The following is a 16,848-nucleotide window of genomic DNA, read 5'->3' on the forward strand; positions in this document are numbered from 1 at the left end:
GTGGCATTTAGTATAAAATCAACCCTGGTTGTGTGTGTGTATGTGTGTGTTATGATATCATCTGTGTGTGTGTGTGTGTGTGTCTTGTGTGTATCTGTGTGTGTGCACGCGTGTGAAATCATCCCAGGGGAGAGCCACTGCCAGAAGACCCAGAGGGGACTGATGAAGATGTGGAATGGTATGGTGGCAGTTGAGGTGGAAGGTAGTGTTCCAATAGGAGACACACTCGGGTAGAGGAGGATTTCCCAGATTACATGAGGCAGGATGCTTAGAGGAGAGGCCTTCAGTCTCCTTCATTGCCGGGGTTTTCAGGAAAAAAATTTCTTCACATTTTTAAAAACCTTAAAATTCACCTGTACTTGTCCTTGCTGTCTCAAGCCTTAGATCTTCCAAATACTGTGTCTGCTCTGTGTTCCATGGACAGACTTTTCTGTCCTCCCTTCCATACACATAAATAAACCACACTGTTTTTAGCACAGGAGAGGTGACAGGGATCTTTGGCCTCTCACCAGGAATCCTGAAGTGGGTAAAACTGATCGACAACTTTGAAGGAGAATATGACTATGTGACCAATGAGGGGACGGTGTTCACGTTCAAGACAAATCGCCATTCGCCTAACTATCGCCTGATCAACATCGACTTCACAGATCCCGAGGAGTCGAAGTGGAAAGTGCTTGTTCCTGAGCACGAGAAGGATGTCTTAGGTAAGATCCCGTGCTACTGGAACACTGTGTGCTTTTGTTTTTAGTGAGAAGGCCAAAAACTGGTACACTCTCATTCTCTGGAGACTGGTTACAAGGTAAAGAGCCTTAAGCCTTCAGTCATCGAGAGCGAAGTGTCTGAGCAGCATCTGTGTGGTTAGTACAACGTCACGCAGGGTCTTCAGAAAATTGTGGAGTATGAATCCAGGCTTCAGCGGTAGTGTATTGTTGTTTTAATACACTTTAATACAGTTGCCTCTCTGTGTAGTAAACCATTTAGATCAGAATCCTTAGCTTTTAGGCTTTTGAATAACCTTTGGCTGTTTGTATTATACCTGTTGTAGATTTCGGAGTGGATCTACAGTCCTCTCGTTGGAAAAGAAGAGACTGTTGTCAGATGTCACTGAAACTTCATATGTGCACGGAGCTACATTAACCTCTTGAGAACCTCCCTTAAGCAATTGTTTCAGAGTGCCCCTAAGTTCCCTCTTACTCATTTTCTCTGTGATTTTCCAAAAATGATATGCTGCTTTATAAATTATTCATTGCCTGAAAGGTAATTTGATGAGACTAAGACCCGCGAAGTTTGCTACCATTTTTTATACAAAAGGAGAGTCTGGTACCTTCAAGCCAAGGAAGACTTTACTTGTAGGATGTGAACTTGTGCTGATGGGTTGAATAGGGTAAAATCTAGCGCCATCCCAAATTGTGAAGGTATAAGATACAAAATTAGGAAAACAGTTCCTTTTGAGATCTGCAGAGTGGCCCTGTCTGATAAAGCAGTTCTTGCTGTGACTTTCAGTGAATTAAAGCACAAGTACTAGAATCAGACAGGTCCAGGTTCACATCCGAGAAAAGTAGGGGATTCTTTCCCCCTTAGCTCAAGGCAGTATGCCCTGTGCTTGGCACATTAAACCTGGCCTTGCATAGAGGTAGAAGGGAAAGGACAGGCGACGGACTGTCTCAGGGAGAGCTTCCTGCTGGGCCCTTGTTTCTGCAGTTCTCTTGGCCCTGGAAGAAGCACTACTGTGGGTGTTTGCCTGAGATTCTCCTCAGCCCTTGGGCGTCTGAGTGCACTCCACCCCTTTCTTCTCTACTGAGGTCTCCACGTCCTTCTGGGAAGTTCTTTAGGACAGGACCCAAGACAAACCCCATGCCTGCTCTTTCCTGCAAAACCCACCTCTGGAACTCTGAGGCAGCAGTGTATCTCAGGCCCTTCCTCTGGCTTCTAGATGTTCGGTCATAGTCCTTTTAGCTTCTCAGGTTTGGCTTTCTCATAAGCTGGGCTTCTCCCTTGGGCGGGGTGAGGATTGGTGGGGGCAGAACATGACAGGGGCTCTCTTCAAGGACATTTCTCCACCTGCCTCCTCAGAATCTTCATTCACTGCCTGACCCTCATTTATCTTTGGATGAGGGATCCATGAGCCAAGGAACACTGTTTTGGCCATTTCCTTCAACATCTTCGTTTGAGGAATCTGGTTTGTAGTGACTTCAGTAGCTTGATGGCTTCAAGCCAAACCAAAACAGAATATCCCCTCCAAGGGTGGCAAGAGCCAGCATTCAGTGAGTGCTTCCTAAGTGCCACATGAATTTTGCCCCATCATATTTGGTGGGTCCAGGTGAGCCTTTAGTGGCATAAGTCTTCATGTAGGTGGCCTGGGTGTTATTCAGGAGCAAGTCAGGTTGCACCAGTGATCCTTATATAGGGAGCTGTCGGAGATAGAAGCATCTCCCCAAACATGTGAGTTTTCTGCCTTTAAAGTCCTGAGGAAGTGGTTCTACTTATGTCTTAAGGTGACATTCTCTTTCACTTGTACATCGAATGAGATGCAAATCGATGCTTAGAGATTTGGGGGGATGTGATATATCTTTATAATCTTCCTTCTCTAAGGTTATAAGTTCTTTAGAAAAAGGAAACCTTCAATATTCACCAGAACTCATCAATTCAGAGAGAAGCTCTCTTGCATTTGCTATATATCATTAGCACAGAATGCCCTGTGGAGAATAAAAACCAGAGATGAGTCATAAAGTGCAGCCATAAAGTCAGAGCTTTTATTAATGACAGTCGACAAATCACCTTGTCTTTTCCTTATTCACTCCATCTGTTTTATAATTCTGACATGCTCATAGTTAACACAGAGTGATTATTCTTTGACAGAAATAATTTACTTCAGTTTTTCCCCTGTACTTTCTTTAAAACATTAAGGCCACCTGAAATATATTGCTTGATTGAGGCACTTTAAACAAATTGCATTGGACAATGAGCAAATTACTTTTAGATGTAAGAGTTCTTCTGTCCTAATTTGGCGGAAAAGCTTGCTGTGGTAATCCAGACAACCCAGCACCACAGAGGCCCCGGGTGATCTTCAGGAGTTCCCTCTGGCCAATGTCTTGTTCATATTGATAATTAATAATCTTATAAGCATGAACCGCTAGTTTCTTTTGGGTTGTAAGAATAGGTGTCGGGACCCTCCCCCCACCACACCCCACAGCATGAAAGGCTTGTCTTTTCCACATGTTGGAGCTACATTGCCTGTCACCCTGTCCTTACATGTACTATAGCATCTCTCCCTCCAGGGGGAGTGGAGTGGGGTTGGGGGCGGGGGGCTGTCCTTACCTCAGGCTGATCCCGCGCACATCAGAACAGGTAGTGCCCTGGGCTTGGCCTTTCTCTTTCTCCTCTCCCCATCAGCCCCCTCACCTCCTGTCCTGGCTCTGTCACTGACAGCACCATTCCTGACCTCGTCACAATCCCGGGAGTTGAGGAGGACTCCTCTCTCTGCCTTACTGTCCATATCCCCACAGTTACCACGTCCTGATGATTCTTCTGGGAAATGGCGTTTTTTTTCTTCCCTCCCTAGACTTTGTTCCAGCTTGATATGGTTTGACTGGCTAAGGATGGCAGTAGTGTTCTTCCTTGTCTCCCCTCCCTCCTTCTGTAGACCCCCCACTGTTCTGCATCCTTCGTTGCTATCATCTTTGTCCATGTCATCCTTCAGTGCAAACAGTACCTCCCCTGTAATGGCTCAGTGAGCACTAACCTCCCCTGTCCAGCTCACCAGATCCCCTGCACGCCACCACCCTCTCCTCCCACCCACCACTGAGCAACTTTTTGTCTTTTTCGAAATGGATGTCTCACTTGTTCTCTTTACCAGTCTCCCTCTCTCCCTGCTGGTTGTTCGTATTCCTTTTCTCTCTCTCTCCATTCCCACCTCTGACTGTCCTTCCTTGATTTGCCTGTCCTCCCACCACCTCATCCCCCAGAGAGCTGTCCTGTCTCTGACACCACCCTAGGCACCCGTCCCCTCGCACCCCTGCACTCAAGGTGCAGTTCAGCGCTTGCTTAAGGGCTTTGTGTGTTTTGGGTCCCCAACCAGCCTATCACTTACCTCTGCTTGCATGTTATTACTTGTATTTTTATATGATTGTATCTTTTTTTTTTTTAAAGATTTTATTTATTTATTTGGCAGAGAGAGATCACAAGTAGAGAGGCAGGCAGAGAGAGAGGGGGAAGCAGGCTCCCTGCTGAGCAGAGAGAACCCGATGCGGGGCTCGATCCCAGGACCCTGAGACCATGACCTGAGCTGAAGGCAGAGGCTTTAACCCACTGAGCCACCCAGGAGCCCCATATGATTGTATCTTAAGGGCAGAAGTGACATCATCTGCCTGCCTGTTTCTCCAGGACTTTGCAGGATATCTGGCACATACGTGGGGTGCAATATATTTTTGTTGGAAAAACAGCCCTGACAGACATGGTTCTACCTCCTATACCATGATACTGGGCCCAAAATAAGTAGGCAGGATTATTTGTATCACAAAATATTCTGTAGAATATTTTGTTTCCTCTGGACATGACAGTAATAATTTATTAAAGGAGTATGCTGGAACTAGATGAATGATTACATCCAGTTATAAAATCACTTTGCAAGTCTCATTGCTGCATAGCACAATGGAGAGTTAAAGAAGTGTTTTTCAGTGAAGTAAAGTCTGCTTTTCACTACTTTCAAAGCCATGTTAGCTTTTATCTGTCCTTACCTTTTCAGAATGGGTCGCTTGCGTGAGGTCTAACTTTTTGGTGTTATGCTACCTTCATGACGTGAGGAACATTCTGCAGCTTCACGACCTGGCCACCGGTGCTCTCCTCAAGACCTTCCCCCTGGAAGTCGGCAGCATTGTGGGGTACAGCGGTCAGAAGAAGGACACCGAAATCTTTTATCAGTTTACTTCCTTTTTATCTCCAGGTGAGAGTCTTTTCACCAGTGTTACACAGCTGAAAAATCAGACTAATGTTTGGGTTTCTTTTGGGAAATGGAAATGGAATGCTGTGTTACTGAAAATCCCATACGCTGTAGTATAGCCAGAATTACATAATGGGAATAAAACAGTAAAACAGATGCTTAGAACACAGGGAAATGTGAAAGCCTAAAACGGCACACTCATTCATCTTATATCCTGAGTCTCTCTTCTGGGTACAGGACCAACTGGTGTTCTAGGGTGATGTAAAAAATTAGTGTGAACACGTAGAACCTGAGATTCAGCCTTTGGTCTGTACGGATCAGGATACACACAGTGCAGAGTAACTAAAAGCATAAAAGAAAAATCTATAGTCTCATCTGACATGAAAAACCTGTTTTCTAAAACAGACTGAGAATAATTTGTGCTGTTGTTAAACTGAATTAAAATATAATTCTAAAAGTGTAGTCTTACATCATATAGAGAAAATATGTTTCTTGTTTCAAGGGAAAAGAAAAAAAAAAAGCCATGCTTAGAAGTTACGATACTGTGTTCTGTGGTATGGGTTAATTTTGCCCAAAGCAAACAGTTCTCTCTGTAACTTGTTTTCAGTTGATCACATTCATTTTGTGGTTTTGGTTTTTCCTGCTTCTCCACTTGGCTGCCCGGATTTTGTTGTCACCAAAGCCACACACATACCCTGATCTGTCCCGGGAGTCTGGCTCCATCGGCAGCTTGATGTTGACCAAGCAGACCCTATCTTAAGAGCAGTCTGGCTGAAAACATTTCTGCACTTCTCTCATTTGTTTTTCAAGCTCTTGCATTGCCCTTTTGTCCCGACTGGCTTTGTGGCAATCACTGGTCCCAGCACAGTTGGCAGACGTAGGGGAGAGAGCTAGGCAGGTGCTGAAGCGGCTCTTTCATCATGGGGTTCAGCCAGGTGGCGGCAACACCTCATCTACTTGTGTGTGTGTGTATGAGAGAGAGAGAGAGAGTCACAGAGCAGCCAATCATGAGGAATCTTAATGGCATGACAGCTTGCTGTCGGTGCTATTGAAACCAAGAGAGTGATATTCTTCTGTAAGTAGGTCTGATGGTAGATCCGGAATGCCGGCCAGCTCTACTTTCCCCTGTGCCCTTCAGAGGACCCAGAGGGTCTGGGGAAAGTGCCCACAGCCCTGTAGAAACCATGCCCAGCACCAGGAGTTGGAAACTGACAGGTCAGGAATCCCATGTCGGGCGGTCCTATGCCATGTCCCTTCTGCCCTGGGGAACAGTGGCAGCCACTGGACAGGAACCAAGAAAAATCCATTTCTTTCAGATTATCGTTCTGAACCCACTGCTGTTTGGGTTCACCATTTATTTCCCTAACTTATACTGGTTCCAGAGTTGTTTGTTTTTTTTTTTTTCTTCTTCTTTTTTTTCTTAAATTTAAATTTTTAATTTTTTATAAACATATAATATATTTTTATCCCCAGGGGTACAGGTCTGTGAATTGCCAGGTCTACACACTCCACAGCACTCACCACAGCACATACCCTCCCAATGTCCATAACCCCACCTCCACTCCCAAAACCCCCTCCCCCCAGCAACCCTCAGTTTGTTTTGTGAGATTAAGAGTCACCTATGGTTTGTCTCCCTCCCAATCCCATCCTGTTTCATTAAATCTCCTACCCCCTCAACCCCCCATCCCACATCTCCACTCCCTCATACCAGGGACATCACATGGTAGCTGTCCCTCTCCAATTGACTTATTTCGCTAAGCATGATACCCTCTAGTTCCATCCACGTCGTCGCAAATGGCAAGATTTCATTTCTTTTGATGGCTGCATAGTATTCCATTGTGTATATATACCACATCTTCTTTATCCATTCGTCTGTTGATGGACATCTAGTTCTTTCCATAGTTTGGCTATCGTAGACATTGCTGCTATAAACATTTGGGTGCACGTGCCCCTTCAGATCACTACGTTTGTATCTTTAGGGTAAATACCCAGCAGAGCAATTGCTGGGTCATAGGGTAGTTCTATTTTCAACATTTTGAGGAACCTCCATGCTGTTTTCCAGAGTGGTTGCACCAGCTTGCATTCCCACCAACAGTGTAGGAGGGTTCCCCTTTCTCCGCATCCTCGCCAGCATCTGTCATTTCCTGACTTGTTAATTTTAGCCATTCTGACTGGTGTGAGGTGATATCTCATTGTGGTTTTGATTTGTATTTCCCTGATGCCGAGTGATGTGGAGCACTTTTTCATGTGTCTGTTGGCCATCTGGATGTCTTTGCAGAAATGTCTGTTCATGTCTTCTGCCCATTTCTTGATTGGATTATTTGTTCTTTGGGTGTTGAGTTTGCTAAGTTCTTTATAGATTTTGGACACTAGCCCTTTATCTGATATGTCGTTTGCAAATATCTTCTCCCATTCTGTCAGTTGTCTTTTGGTTTTGTTAACTGTTTCCTTTGCTGTGAAAAAGCTTTTGAGCTTGATAAAATCCCAATAGTTCATTTTTGCCCTTGCTTCCCTTGCCTTTGGCGATGTTCCTAGGAAGATGTTGCTGCGGCTGAGGTCGAAGAGGTTGCTGCCTGTGTTCTCCTCAAGGATTTTGATGGATTCCTTTCTCACATTGAGGTCCTTCATCCATTCGGAGTCTATTTTCGTGTGTGGTGTAAGGAAATGATCCAGTTTCATTTTTCTGCATGTGGCGGTCCAATTTTCCCAACACCATTTATTGAAGAGGCTGTCTTTTTTCCATTGGACATTCTTTCCCGCTTTGTCGAAGATTAGTTGACCATAGAGTTGAGGGTCTATTTCTGGGCTCTCTATTCTGCTCCATTGATCTATGTGTCTGTTTTTGTGCCAGTACCATGCTGTCTTGATGATGACAGCTTTGTAATAGAGCTTGAAGTCCGGAATTGTGATGCCACCAACTTTGGCTTTCTTTTTCAATATTCCTTTGGCTATTCGAGGTCTTTTCTGGTTCCATATAAATTTTAGGATTATTTGTTCCATTTCTTTGAAAATAATGGATGGTACTTTGATAGGAATCACATTAAATGTGTAGATTGCTTTAGGTAGCATAGACATTTTCACAATATTTATTCTTCCAATCCAGGAGCATGGAACATTTTTCCATTTCTTTGTGTCTTCCTTAATTTATTTCATGAGTACTTTTAGTTTTCTGTGTATAGATTCTTAGCCTCTTTGGTTAGGTTTATTCCTAGGTATCTTATAGTTTTGGGTGCAATTGTAAATGGGATTGACTCCTTAATTTCTCTTTCTTCTGTCTTGTTGTTGGTGTAGAGAAATGCAACTGATTTCTGTGCATTGATTTTATATCCTGACACTTTACTGAATTCCTGTACAAGTTCTAGCAGTTTTGGAGTGGGGTCTTTTGGGTTTTCCACATATAGTATCATATCATCTGCAAAGAGTGATAGTTTGACTTCTTCTTTGCCGATTTGGATACCTTTAATTTCCTTTTGTTGTCTGATTGCTGAGGCTAGGACTTCTAGTACTATGTTGAATAGCAATGGTGATAACGGACATCCCTGCCGTGTTCCTGACCTTAGCGGAAAAGCTTTCAGTTTTTCTCCATTGAGAATGATATTTGCGGTGGGTTTTTCATAGATGGCGTTGATGATATTGAGGTATGTGCCCTCTATCCCTACACTTTGAAGAGTTTTGATCAGGAAGGGATGCTGTACTTTGTCAAATGCTTTTTCAGCATCTATGGAGAGTATCATATGGTTCTTGTTCTTTCTTTTATTAATGTGTTGTATCACATTGATTGATTTGCGGATGTTGAACCAACCTTGCAGCCCTGGAATAAATCCCACTTGGTCGTGGTGAATAATCCTTTTAATGTACTGTTGAATCCTATTGGCTAGTATTTTGGCGAGAATTTTTGCATCTGTGTTCATCAAGGATATTGGTCTGTAGTTCTCTTTTTTGATGGGATCCTTGTCTGGTTTTGGGATCAAGGTGATGCTGGCCTCATAAAATGAGTTTGGAAGTTTTCCTTCCATTTCTATTTTTTGGAACAGTTTCAGGAGAATAGGAATTAGTTCTTCTTTAAATGTTTGGTAGAATTCCCCCGGGAAGCCGTCTGGCCCTGGGCTTTTGTTTGTTTGGAGATTTTTGATGACTGTTTCAATCTCCTTACTGGTTATGGGTCTGTTCAGGCTTTCTATTTCTTCCTGGTTCAGTTGTGGTAGTTTATATGTCTCTAGGAATGCATCCATTTCTTCCAGATTGTCAAATTTGTTGGCGTAGAGTTGCTCATAGTATGTTCTTATAATTGTCTGTATTTCTTTGGTGTTCGTTGTGCTCTCTCCTCTTTCATTTGCGATTTTATTTATTTGGGTCCTCTCTCTTTTCTTTTTGATAAGTCTGGCCAGGGGTTTATCGATCTTATTAATTCTTTCAAAGAACCAGTTCCTAGTTTCATTGATTTGTTCTATTGTTTTTTTGGTTTCTATTTCATTGATTTCTGCTCTGATCTTTATGATTTCTCTTCTCCTGCTGGGTTAGGGTTTCTTTCTTGTTCTTTCTCCAGCTCCTTTAGGTGTAGGGTTAGGTTGTGTACCTGAGACCTTTCTTGTTTCTTGAGAAAGGCTTGTACCGCTATATATTTTCCTCTCAGGACTGCCTTTGTTGTGTCCCACAGATTTTGAACCGTTGTGTTTTCATTATCATTTGTTTCCATGAATTTTTTCAATTCTTCTTTAATTTCCTGGTTGACCCATTCATTCTTTAGAAGGATGCTGTTTAGTCTCCATGTATTTGGGTTCTTTCCAAATTTCCTCTTGTGATTGAGTTCTAGCTTCAGAGCAGTGTGGTCTGAAAATATGCAGGGAATGATCCCAATCTTTTGATACCGGTTGAGACCTGATTTAGGACCGAGAATGTGATCTATTCTGGAGAACGTTCCATGTGCACTAGAGAAGAATGTGTATTCTGTTGCTTTGGGATGAAATGTTCTGAATATATCTGTGATGTCCATCTGGTCCAGTGTGTCATTTAAGGCCTTTATTTCCTTGTTGATCTTTTGCTTGGATGATCTGTCCATTTCAGTGAAGGGAGTGTTCAAGTCCCCTACTATTATTGTATTATTGTCGATATGTATCTTTGATTTTGTGATTAATTGGTTTATATAGTTGGCTGCTCCCACGTTAGGGGCATAGATATTTAAAATTGTTAGATCTTCTTGTTGGACAGTTCCTTCGAGTATGATATAGTGTCCTTCCTCATCTCTTATTATAGTCTTTGGCTTAAAATCTAATTGATCTGATATAAGCATTGCCACTCCTGCTTTCTTCTGATGTCCATTAGCATGGTAAATTCTTTTCCACCCCCTCACTTTAAATCTCGAGGTGTCTTCGGGTTTAAGATGAGTTTCTTGTAGGCAACATATAGATGGGTTTTGTTTTTTTATCCATTCTGATACCCTGTGTCTTTTGATTGGGGCATTTAGCCCATTAACATTCAGGGTAACTATTGAGAGATATGAATTTAGTGCCATTGTATTGCCTGTAAGGTGACTGTTATTGTATATTGTCTCTGTTCCTTTCTGATCTACTACTTTTAAGGTCTCTCTTTGCTTAGAGGACCCCTTTCAATATTTCCTGTAGAGCTGGTTTGGTGTTTGCAAATTCTTTCAGTTTTTGTTTGTCCTGGAAGCTTTCAATCTCTCCTTCAATTTTCAATGATAGCGTAGCTGGATATAGTATTCTTGGCTGCATGTTTTTCTCGTTTAGTGCTCTGAAGATATCATGCCAGCTCTTTCTGGCCTGCCAGGTCTCTGTGGATAAGTCTGCTGCCAATCTGATGTTTTTACCATTGTATGTTACAGACTTCTTTTCCCGGGCTGCTTTCAGGATTTTCTCTTTGTCGCTAAGACTTGTAAATTTTACTATTAGGTGACGGGGTGTGGACCTATTCTTATTGATTTTGAGGGGGGTTCTCTGCACATCCTGGATTTTGGTGCTTGTTCCCTTTGCCATATTGGGGAAATTCTTTCCAATAATTCTCTCCAATATACCTTCTGCTCCCCTCTCTGTTTCCTCTTCTTCTGGAATCCCAATTATTCTAATGTTGTTTCGTCTTATGGTGTCACTTATGTCTCGAATTCTCCCCTCGTGGTCCAGTAGCTGTTTGTCCCTCTTTTGCTCAGCTTCTTTATTCTCTGTCATTTGGTCTTCTATATCTCTAATTCTTTCTTCTGCCTTATTTATTTTAGCAGTGAGAGCCTCCATTTTTTATTGCACCTCATTAATAGCTTTTTTGATTTCAACTTGGTTAGATTTTAGTTCTTTTATTTCTCCAGAAAGGGCTTTTATCTCTCCGGAGAGGGTTTCTCTAATATCTTCCATGCCTTTTTCAAGCCCGGCTATAACCTTGAGAATTGTCATTCTGAACTCTAGATCTGACATATTATCAATGTCTGTATTGATTAGGTCCCTAGCCTTTGGTACTGCCTCTTATTCTTTTTTTTTGTGGTGAATTTTTCCGCCTTGTCATTTTGTCCAGATAAGAGTATATGAAGGAGCAAGTAAAATACTAAAAGGGTGGCAACAACCCCAGGAAAATATGCTTTAACCAAATCAGAAGAGATCCCAAATCGTGAGGGGGTGAAAGAGGATAAAAAGAGGTTCAGAAAGAAAAAAAATAAATAAAAGAAAACGAATAAAGAAAAAATATAAAAAAGAAAAAAATATGTATATATATATATATATATTAGATAAACTAGTTAAAAAGAAAAGGGTAAAAGTTAAAAAAATAGCAGAAGAAGAGAAAAAAAAATTGAAAAAGAAAAAAAAATTAAATTAACTGCAAGGCTAAAGAATCATGGGGAGAAAGCCAGGAGTTCCCTGCTTTGCTTTCTCCTCCTCTGAAATTCCGCTGCTTTCCTTGGTATTGAAACTGCACTCCTTGGTAGGTGAACTTGGTCCTGGCTGGATTTCTTGTTGATCTTCTGGTGGGCCTGTTGTAGTGATTCTCAAGTGTCTTTGCCCGAGGCAGAATTGCACCACCCTTACCATGGGCCAGGCTGAGTCATCCGCTCGGGTTTGTTTTCCGGAGCCTTTGTTCCCTGAGCTTTTTCCGTAGAGTTCCGGAGGGCGGGAATGCAGATGGCGGCCTCCCAGTCTCCGGCCCGGAGGAGCCGAGAGCCCGGGGCCCCACTCCTCAGTGCGCCCTCAGAGAATAGCGCCCAATTACTCCCGTCACCCTGGCCTCCGGCCGCGCTCCGAGCCCACCGAGCCTGCGACCGTTTCAAGGCAATCCCGAGCTATGAGCTCACTCCTCGGATCCGTCTCTGCAGCCGGCTTCCCTGTTCCAACACCTGCAAGCTCTGCGACCCTCAGACACCCCCGATCCTTCTGTGACCCTGCGGGACCTGAGGCCACGCTGACCCTGCGTGGGCCCCACCCCAGATAAGCCTCTGGAGCAATGTCCCTCAGCGGAACAGACTCTCAAAAGTCCTGATTTTGTGCTCCGTTGCTCCGCCGCCTGCCGGGAGCCGGCCCCTCTCCCCACAGTCCCCCCCCCCCCCGCTTTGGATTCACTTCTCCGCCAGTCCTACCTTTCAGAAAGTGGTTGATTTTCTGTTTCTAGAATTGCTGTTCTTCTCTTCTATCTCCCGTTGGATTTGTAGGTGTCTGCAATCTTCAGATAATCTATCTAGCTGATCTCCTGCTACCTGAAGTAGTCTCAGCCTGCTACTTCTCCGTCATCTTGACTCCTCCCTGGTTCCAGAGTTTTTACTTTGAAAATTCCATAGCTTAAACAGTTTAAGTGGATAAAGGGCAATGAGGAGAACAGGATAGGGGTGACTCACCTATTCTTAACAAAAGCCAGTGTCCCTAAGGGCCTGTAAACCTCCTGCAAGGACTCTGTGTGACTCAGGAACAAGCTCCTCATTACCTGGGCAAGAAAGGGCTCACTGACCTAGTGTAAAGGGACGGGTTCCATGCCAAGCAATGAAACACTCTCTGTGACTATTACGGCTGTGAAGTTTGAAAAGTTGCAAAGTTCTGTACTGCCAGGCAGTTTCTAAGCAAGCTCTAATTTGTTGTCGTAATGCTTTGTTCTTCCCTTTTTTCTTGTCTTACTCATTTTGCCTTAGTCTTTCTCTTTTCTCCCTTTAATGCAGTTTTCTAGATCTAAAACCAGAGAACAGGGCTTCTAGACTCAGGCCTGCTGGTCCAAAGTAAAAATACCTATCAGAGCATTAAACTAGATCTCTCAAAAGCAAGAAACTGTCAGTGCGTGTATATATACATCTAGGCACATACGTACCAGAGGCTGTCTCTCCCTGGTCTCTGAAGGTTAGCTGTCTACTACTGCAGTAAACAACAGATACCAAATTCTAAGCAAAGCCTCGGGGCCAACAATAACTCCAGCTCCGGCTGTTAGGACGTGTGCATCTGGCCGGTGGGTGCCAGCTGACCTTGTTTCCCATGGGGGCACACAGTGAAGACTGTGTCTTGAACCCAGGCTATTTAGACTTTTGTACCTTGGGTTAAACTTGGGCGACCACGAACAGCCAGGGCAATTTGGAACACGATGCACTTATTCCCTGTGGCCCAAACCACTTAGTGGTTGAGCTGATTAATTCTGTATTCATGGAACCTCAGAGGGTTGTCTAAGGTTAGCTCCAGACAGACTCACACCTTGTAATAATCCAGTATAGCAAGTCCCAGGTGCATGGCTCTGGGAAACAGGGATGAGCAAAGAAGCCTCTGCCAGACTGGGAAAGGCAGAAAATGAAAAAATGTAAGATTTAATTTTTTAGAACAGTTTTAGGTTTACAGCAAAATCGAGGAGAAGGTACCAGAGATTTCCAGTATACCCCTGTCCCCACATCACAGCCTCCCCCATTATCAGCATCCCCACCAGAGTGGACAGTTGGTACAATTGATGAACCTACGTTGACACATCGTAATCACCCAGAGTCCCTTATTTACATTATGGTTGACCCTTGCTGTTGCACATTCTGTGGGTTTGGACAAATCTGTAATGACATGTATCCATCATTATAGTACCCTATGGGATATCTTCACTGCCCTAAAAATCCTCCATGCTCCCTCTGTTTGCCTCTCTCCTCCCCCTAACCCCTGGCAACCACTGATCTGTTTACTGTTTCCACAGTTTTGTCTTTTTGCAGAATATCTTATGGTTGGAATCATATGGTATTGGCTTCTTTCACTTAGTACTAGGCATTTACATTTCCTCCATAGCTTTTCAAGGGCTCAATAGCTTATTTCTTTTAACCCTGAATAATATCCCATTGTCTGGATGTACCAAGGTTTATTTACACATTCATCTTCTGAAGGACATCTTGGAAGCTTCCCAGTTTTAGCAGTTACAAATAAAGCAGCTATAAATATCCCTGTGCAGATTTTTGTGTGGACATAACTTTTCAACTCCTTTGTGTAAATGCCAAGGAGGGCAAACATTTTTAAGACTTGTTTTAGTTTCCATTTAGGTTTTTTCTTTTAATAACATTAAAAGCCACCCAGGTGGGTCTGTATAGATCATCTTTTAGAAAAAAGTTCTTTTGCCTTCTCTGTACATACCCAGTTTTTAAGTCCTCTGATTTTTCTTTCACAGTCTCTCCCAGAGTTTCTCCTTTCCTCTTAATTCCCACTCCCATTTCTTTTACCTCCTTACATTTATTTTGGATTATTGGGACTATATGAGCCGATCATCCCTGCCTTCTTCCTGTTACTAATAGGGCTTTGTTAAACCACTGTTTTCATCAGGAGACCCGATTCCTCAAGTCCAGACACCTCCTCTCACCTTAAGGGACTTCCATTACCCAGTTCTGTCTTCACCCCTTAAACATGGAAATTAATTTCCTAGAGATCGCCTGACTAGTCCTCTCCAGTTTACGGTTCTAAGGTGTCTTCTCCAAACCCACCTCCCTTGGATTTAGCAAGCCAAATCAGACAGGACACAAGCATCATTAGATAATAGGGATTCACATTATGTGAATGTGTGATGGGCTCGTCCAGGCTAACCCAGATGGATCTGTAAAGAGAAAGTATTGATCAAATGTGTTAAGCCTTGTACGTTCAGGTTTAACCCAGCCTCCTCCATGGTGCCACTTTGGTGCAGAACAGAAGGGCAGAAGTTGGGTTCTTGGCACCCTTTCCCTGCATAGTAGCCAGAGCCTTTTGTCTACTTACTTCATTCTGCTGTGAGAGGATGTGATGTCTTAGTTCTTCTGGATGAACAGGCATTTAGAGTACATTTCCAATTCATGGTCTTTCACAGAGGAATTTGTCTTTTAGTATTTTGGTGGCTTGTGTAAGGTCATTGACGGAGCACCTATCACAGGTGGGAGTGCTGGCTGCCTGGGCCCGTGTCATTGGCTGAGGTGCAGGCTGCTGTGGTCCAAGGTGAGTCAGGGGCTCAAATGGCACCTGCTTGTCTGCAGTCTTTTTTGTTAGTTGTTTGGTGGTCCCAGCTTGGTTTTTTTCTTCGCTTTTTTTTTTAAAGATTCAGATTTTTGTGTTTTGAGGAAGGGGGCAAGTACATACTGATCTAGAATTAACATATCTCTGAAAATAGCCTCACCCTCATGATTACATTCATCTAGACAAGGACACTATTCAGTATGTGGTACATTAGAATGTATGCCTCCCCCCACCCCAAAAATGTATACCCAGAGTGTAGTTTGGAACTACTTGCTGTACAAAGACATATTTCAACAGATATCCAAGTATGACTTAAACTAGGAAAGGCAGTACTTTGGTCATATTACTTATCTTCTTTCTGTCAATATTGATCATACTTCCTGTTACAGTACCTTAAAATAATTTGTCTGTAAGCATGAGACTTGCGATGGCATTCGTAGAGATCAGCAGTCATGCTACTAATGAATGTAAACGTATTGGGGGTGCAGAGTGTTGTTTCTCATCTGCTCATGAACCACATGCACAGAGGAGTTGAGAAGAAAGCAAACCACCCTTATAATACATGATCAATCAATTCGAATGTGCCCTGTGGGAGTACCATTTTAGTTTCTAGTTTTCCAGCAAGTATTGGGATCACTGAATTGATTTTTCATATATTTGATAGCATATGTTTAAAGTATTGTGTGGGCGGGTTGTTTCCACACCAGCCACTGTGAATGACTAATTCTGTTTCATAAACCACCCCAGTGTCATTGTTTCCAAATAGTAACATCTCATCTTACTTATTGTTTCTTTGATCGAGTTCTTCCATGTTAGAGTGTAATAGCATTAAATTCAGGAAATGGAATTTTAATTAAGGGTTAAATAAGCTGGCATTCTTGGTGTGTATTCATTAATTTGTGCTGCACACAGTTAATGGGATGATCAGAATTTTAAAAGTAACTCGAAAATGGTACCTGGCCATCTTGAGTCCCTGATTGCTATCCACATGTGTGTCCACCGATGGGTGGCCATCGGGTATCTGGAGCCCCACAGTTCCCAGCATGAGACCCTGACTGGCTGTTGACTGTGGGCGAATTGTTTGAGTTTTTTGTCGTACTCACCTCGAAGGTGAAATGGCCTTTCATGAAGTTTCCTGTTTTCTTTGACCTGCACTCCTAAGCCAACTGGCATAGGCACGACCTGTTAAGTTTCCACCGTGACATTTTTGTGCCTCTTCTCATACTCAGCAGAATGCTGTGGAATCTTCTAAAATGTCCTCGCAGGTTACAGGTGTAAGAAGGAAGGCCCGAAGTGGTGGTGATGAGGAGGAGGGAACACTCGCATAGCACCCCCTGCACTGGGCCGTTCTCAGCTGTCTTGGTGCGGGGACCCTTACTCAGCAGCAGAGAATACTGCGGTCCCTCGCTGATGCTCCTCCCTCGCTCTTCATGGCATCTGGCTGTGCCGTGTGACCCTCGTCGCCCCCCTCCTATCCAGTGAGTCTGTGAACTAACC

General features: G+C 43.3%; 1 protein-coding gene across 2 annotated transcripts in view; it reads left to right on the forward strand.

The window, feature by feature from the left end:
- Positions 1-16,848, forward strand: part of LOC111158318 (prolyl endopeptidase) — a 119,689-nt gene that overhangs the window by 62,584 nt on the left and 40,257 nt on the right. For both annotated transcript variants that reach the window (XM_022520289.1, XM_022520290.1), the window contains exons 8-9: positions 513-704; positions 4,745-4,942. In XM_022520289.1, the coding sequence (XP_022375997.1) occupies positions 513-704; positions 4,745-4,942 (390 nt within the window). The remainder of the gene's footprint in view (positions 1-512; positions 705-4,744; positions 4,943-16,848) is intronic.

This window comes from Enhydra lutris, unplaced genomic scaffold (assembly GCF_002288905.1).
Source record: "Enhydra lutris kenyoni isolate GAN:26980312 unplaced genomic scaffold, ASM228890v2 scaffoldscaffold58, whole genome shotgun sequence".
NCBI classification, from domain to species: Eukaryota; Metazoa; Chordata; class Mammalia; order Carnivora; family Mustelidae; genus Enhydra; species Enhydra lutris.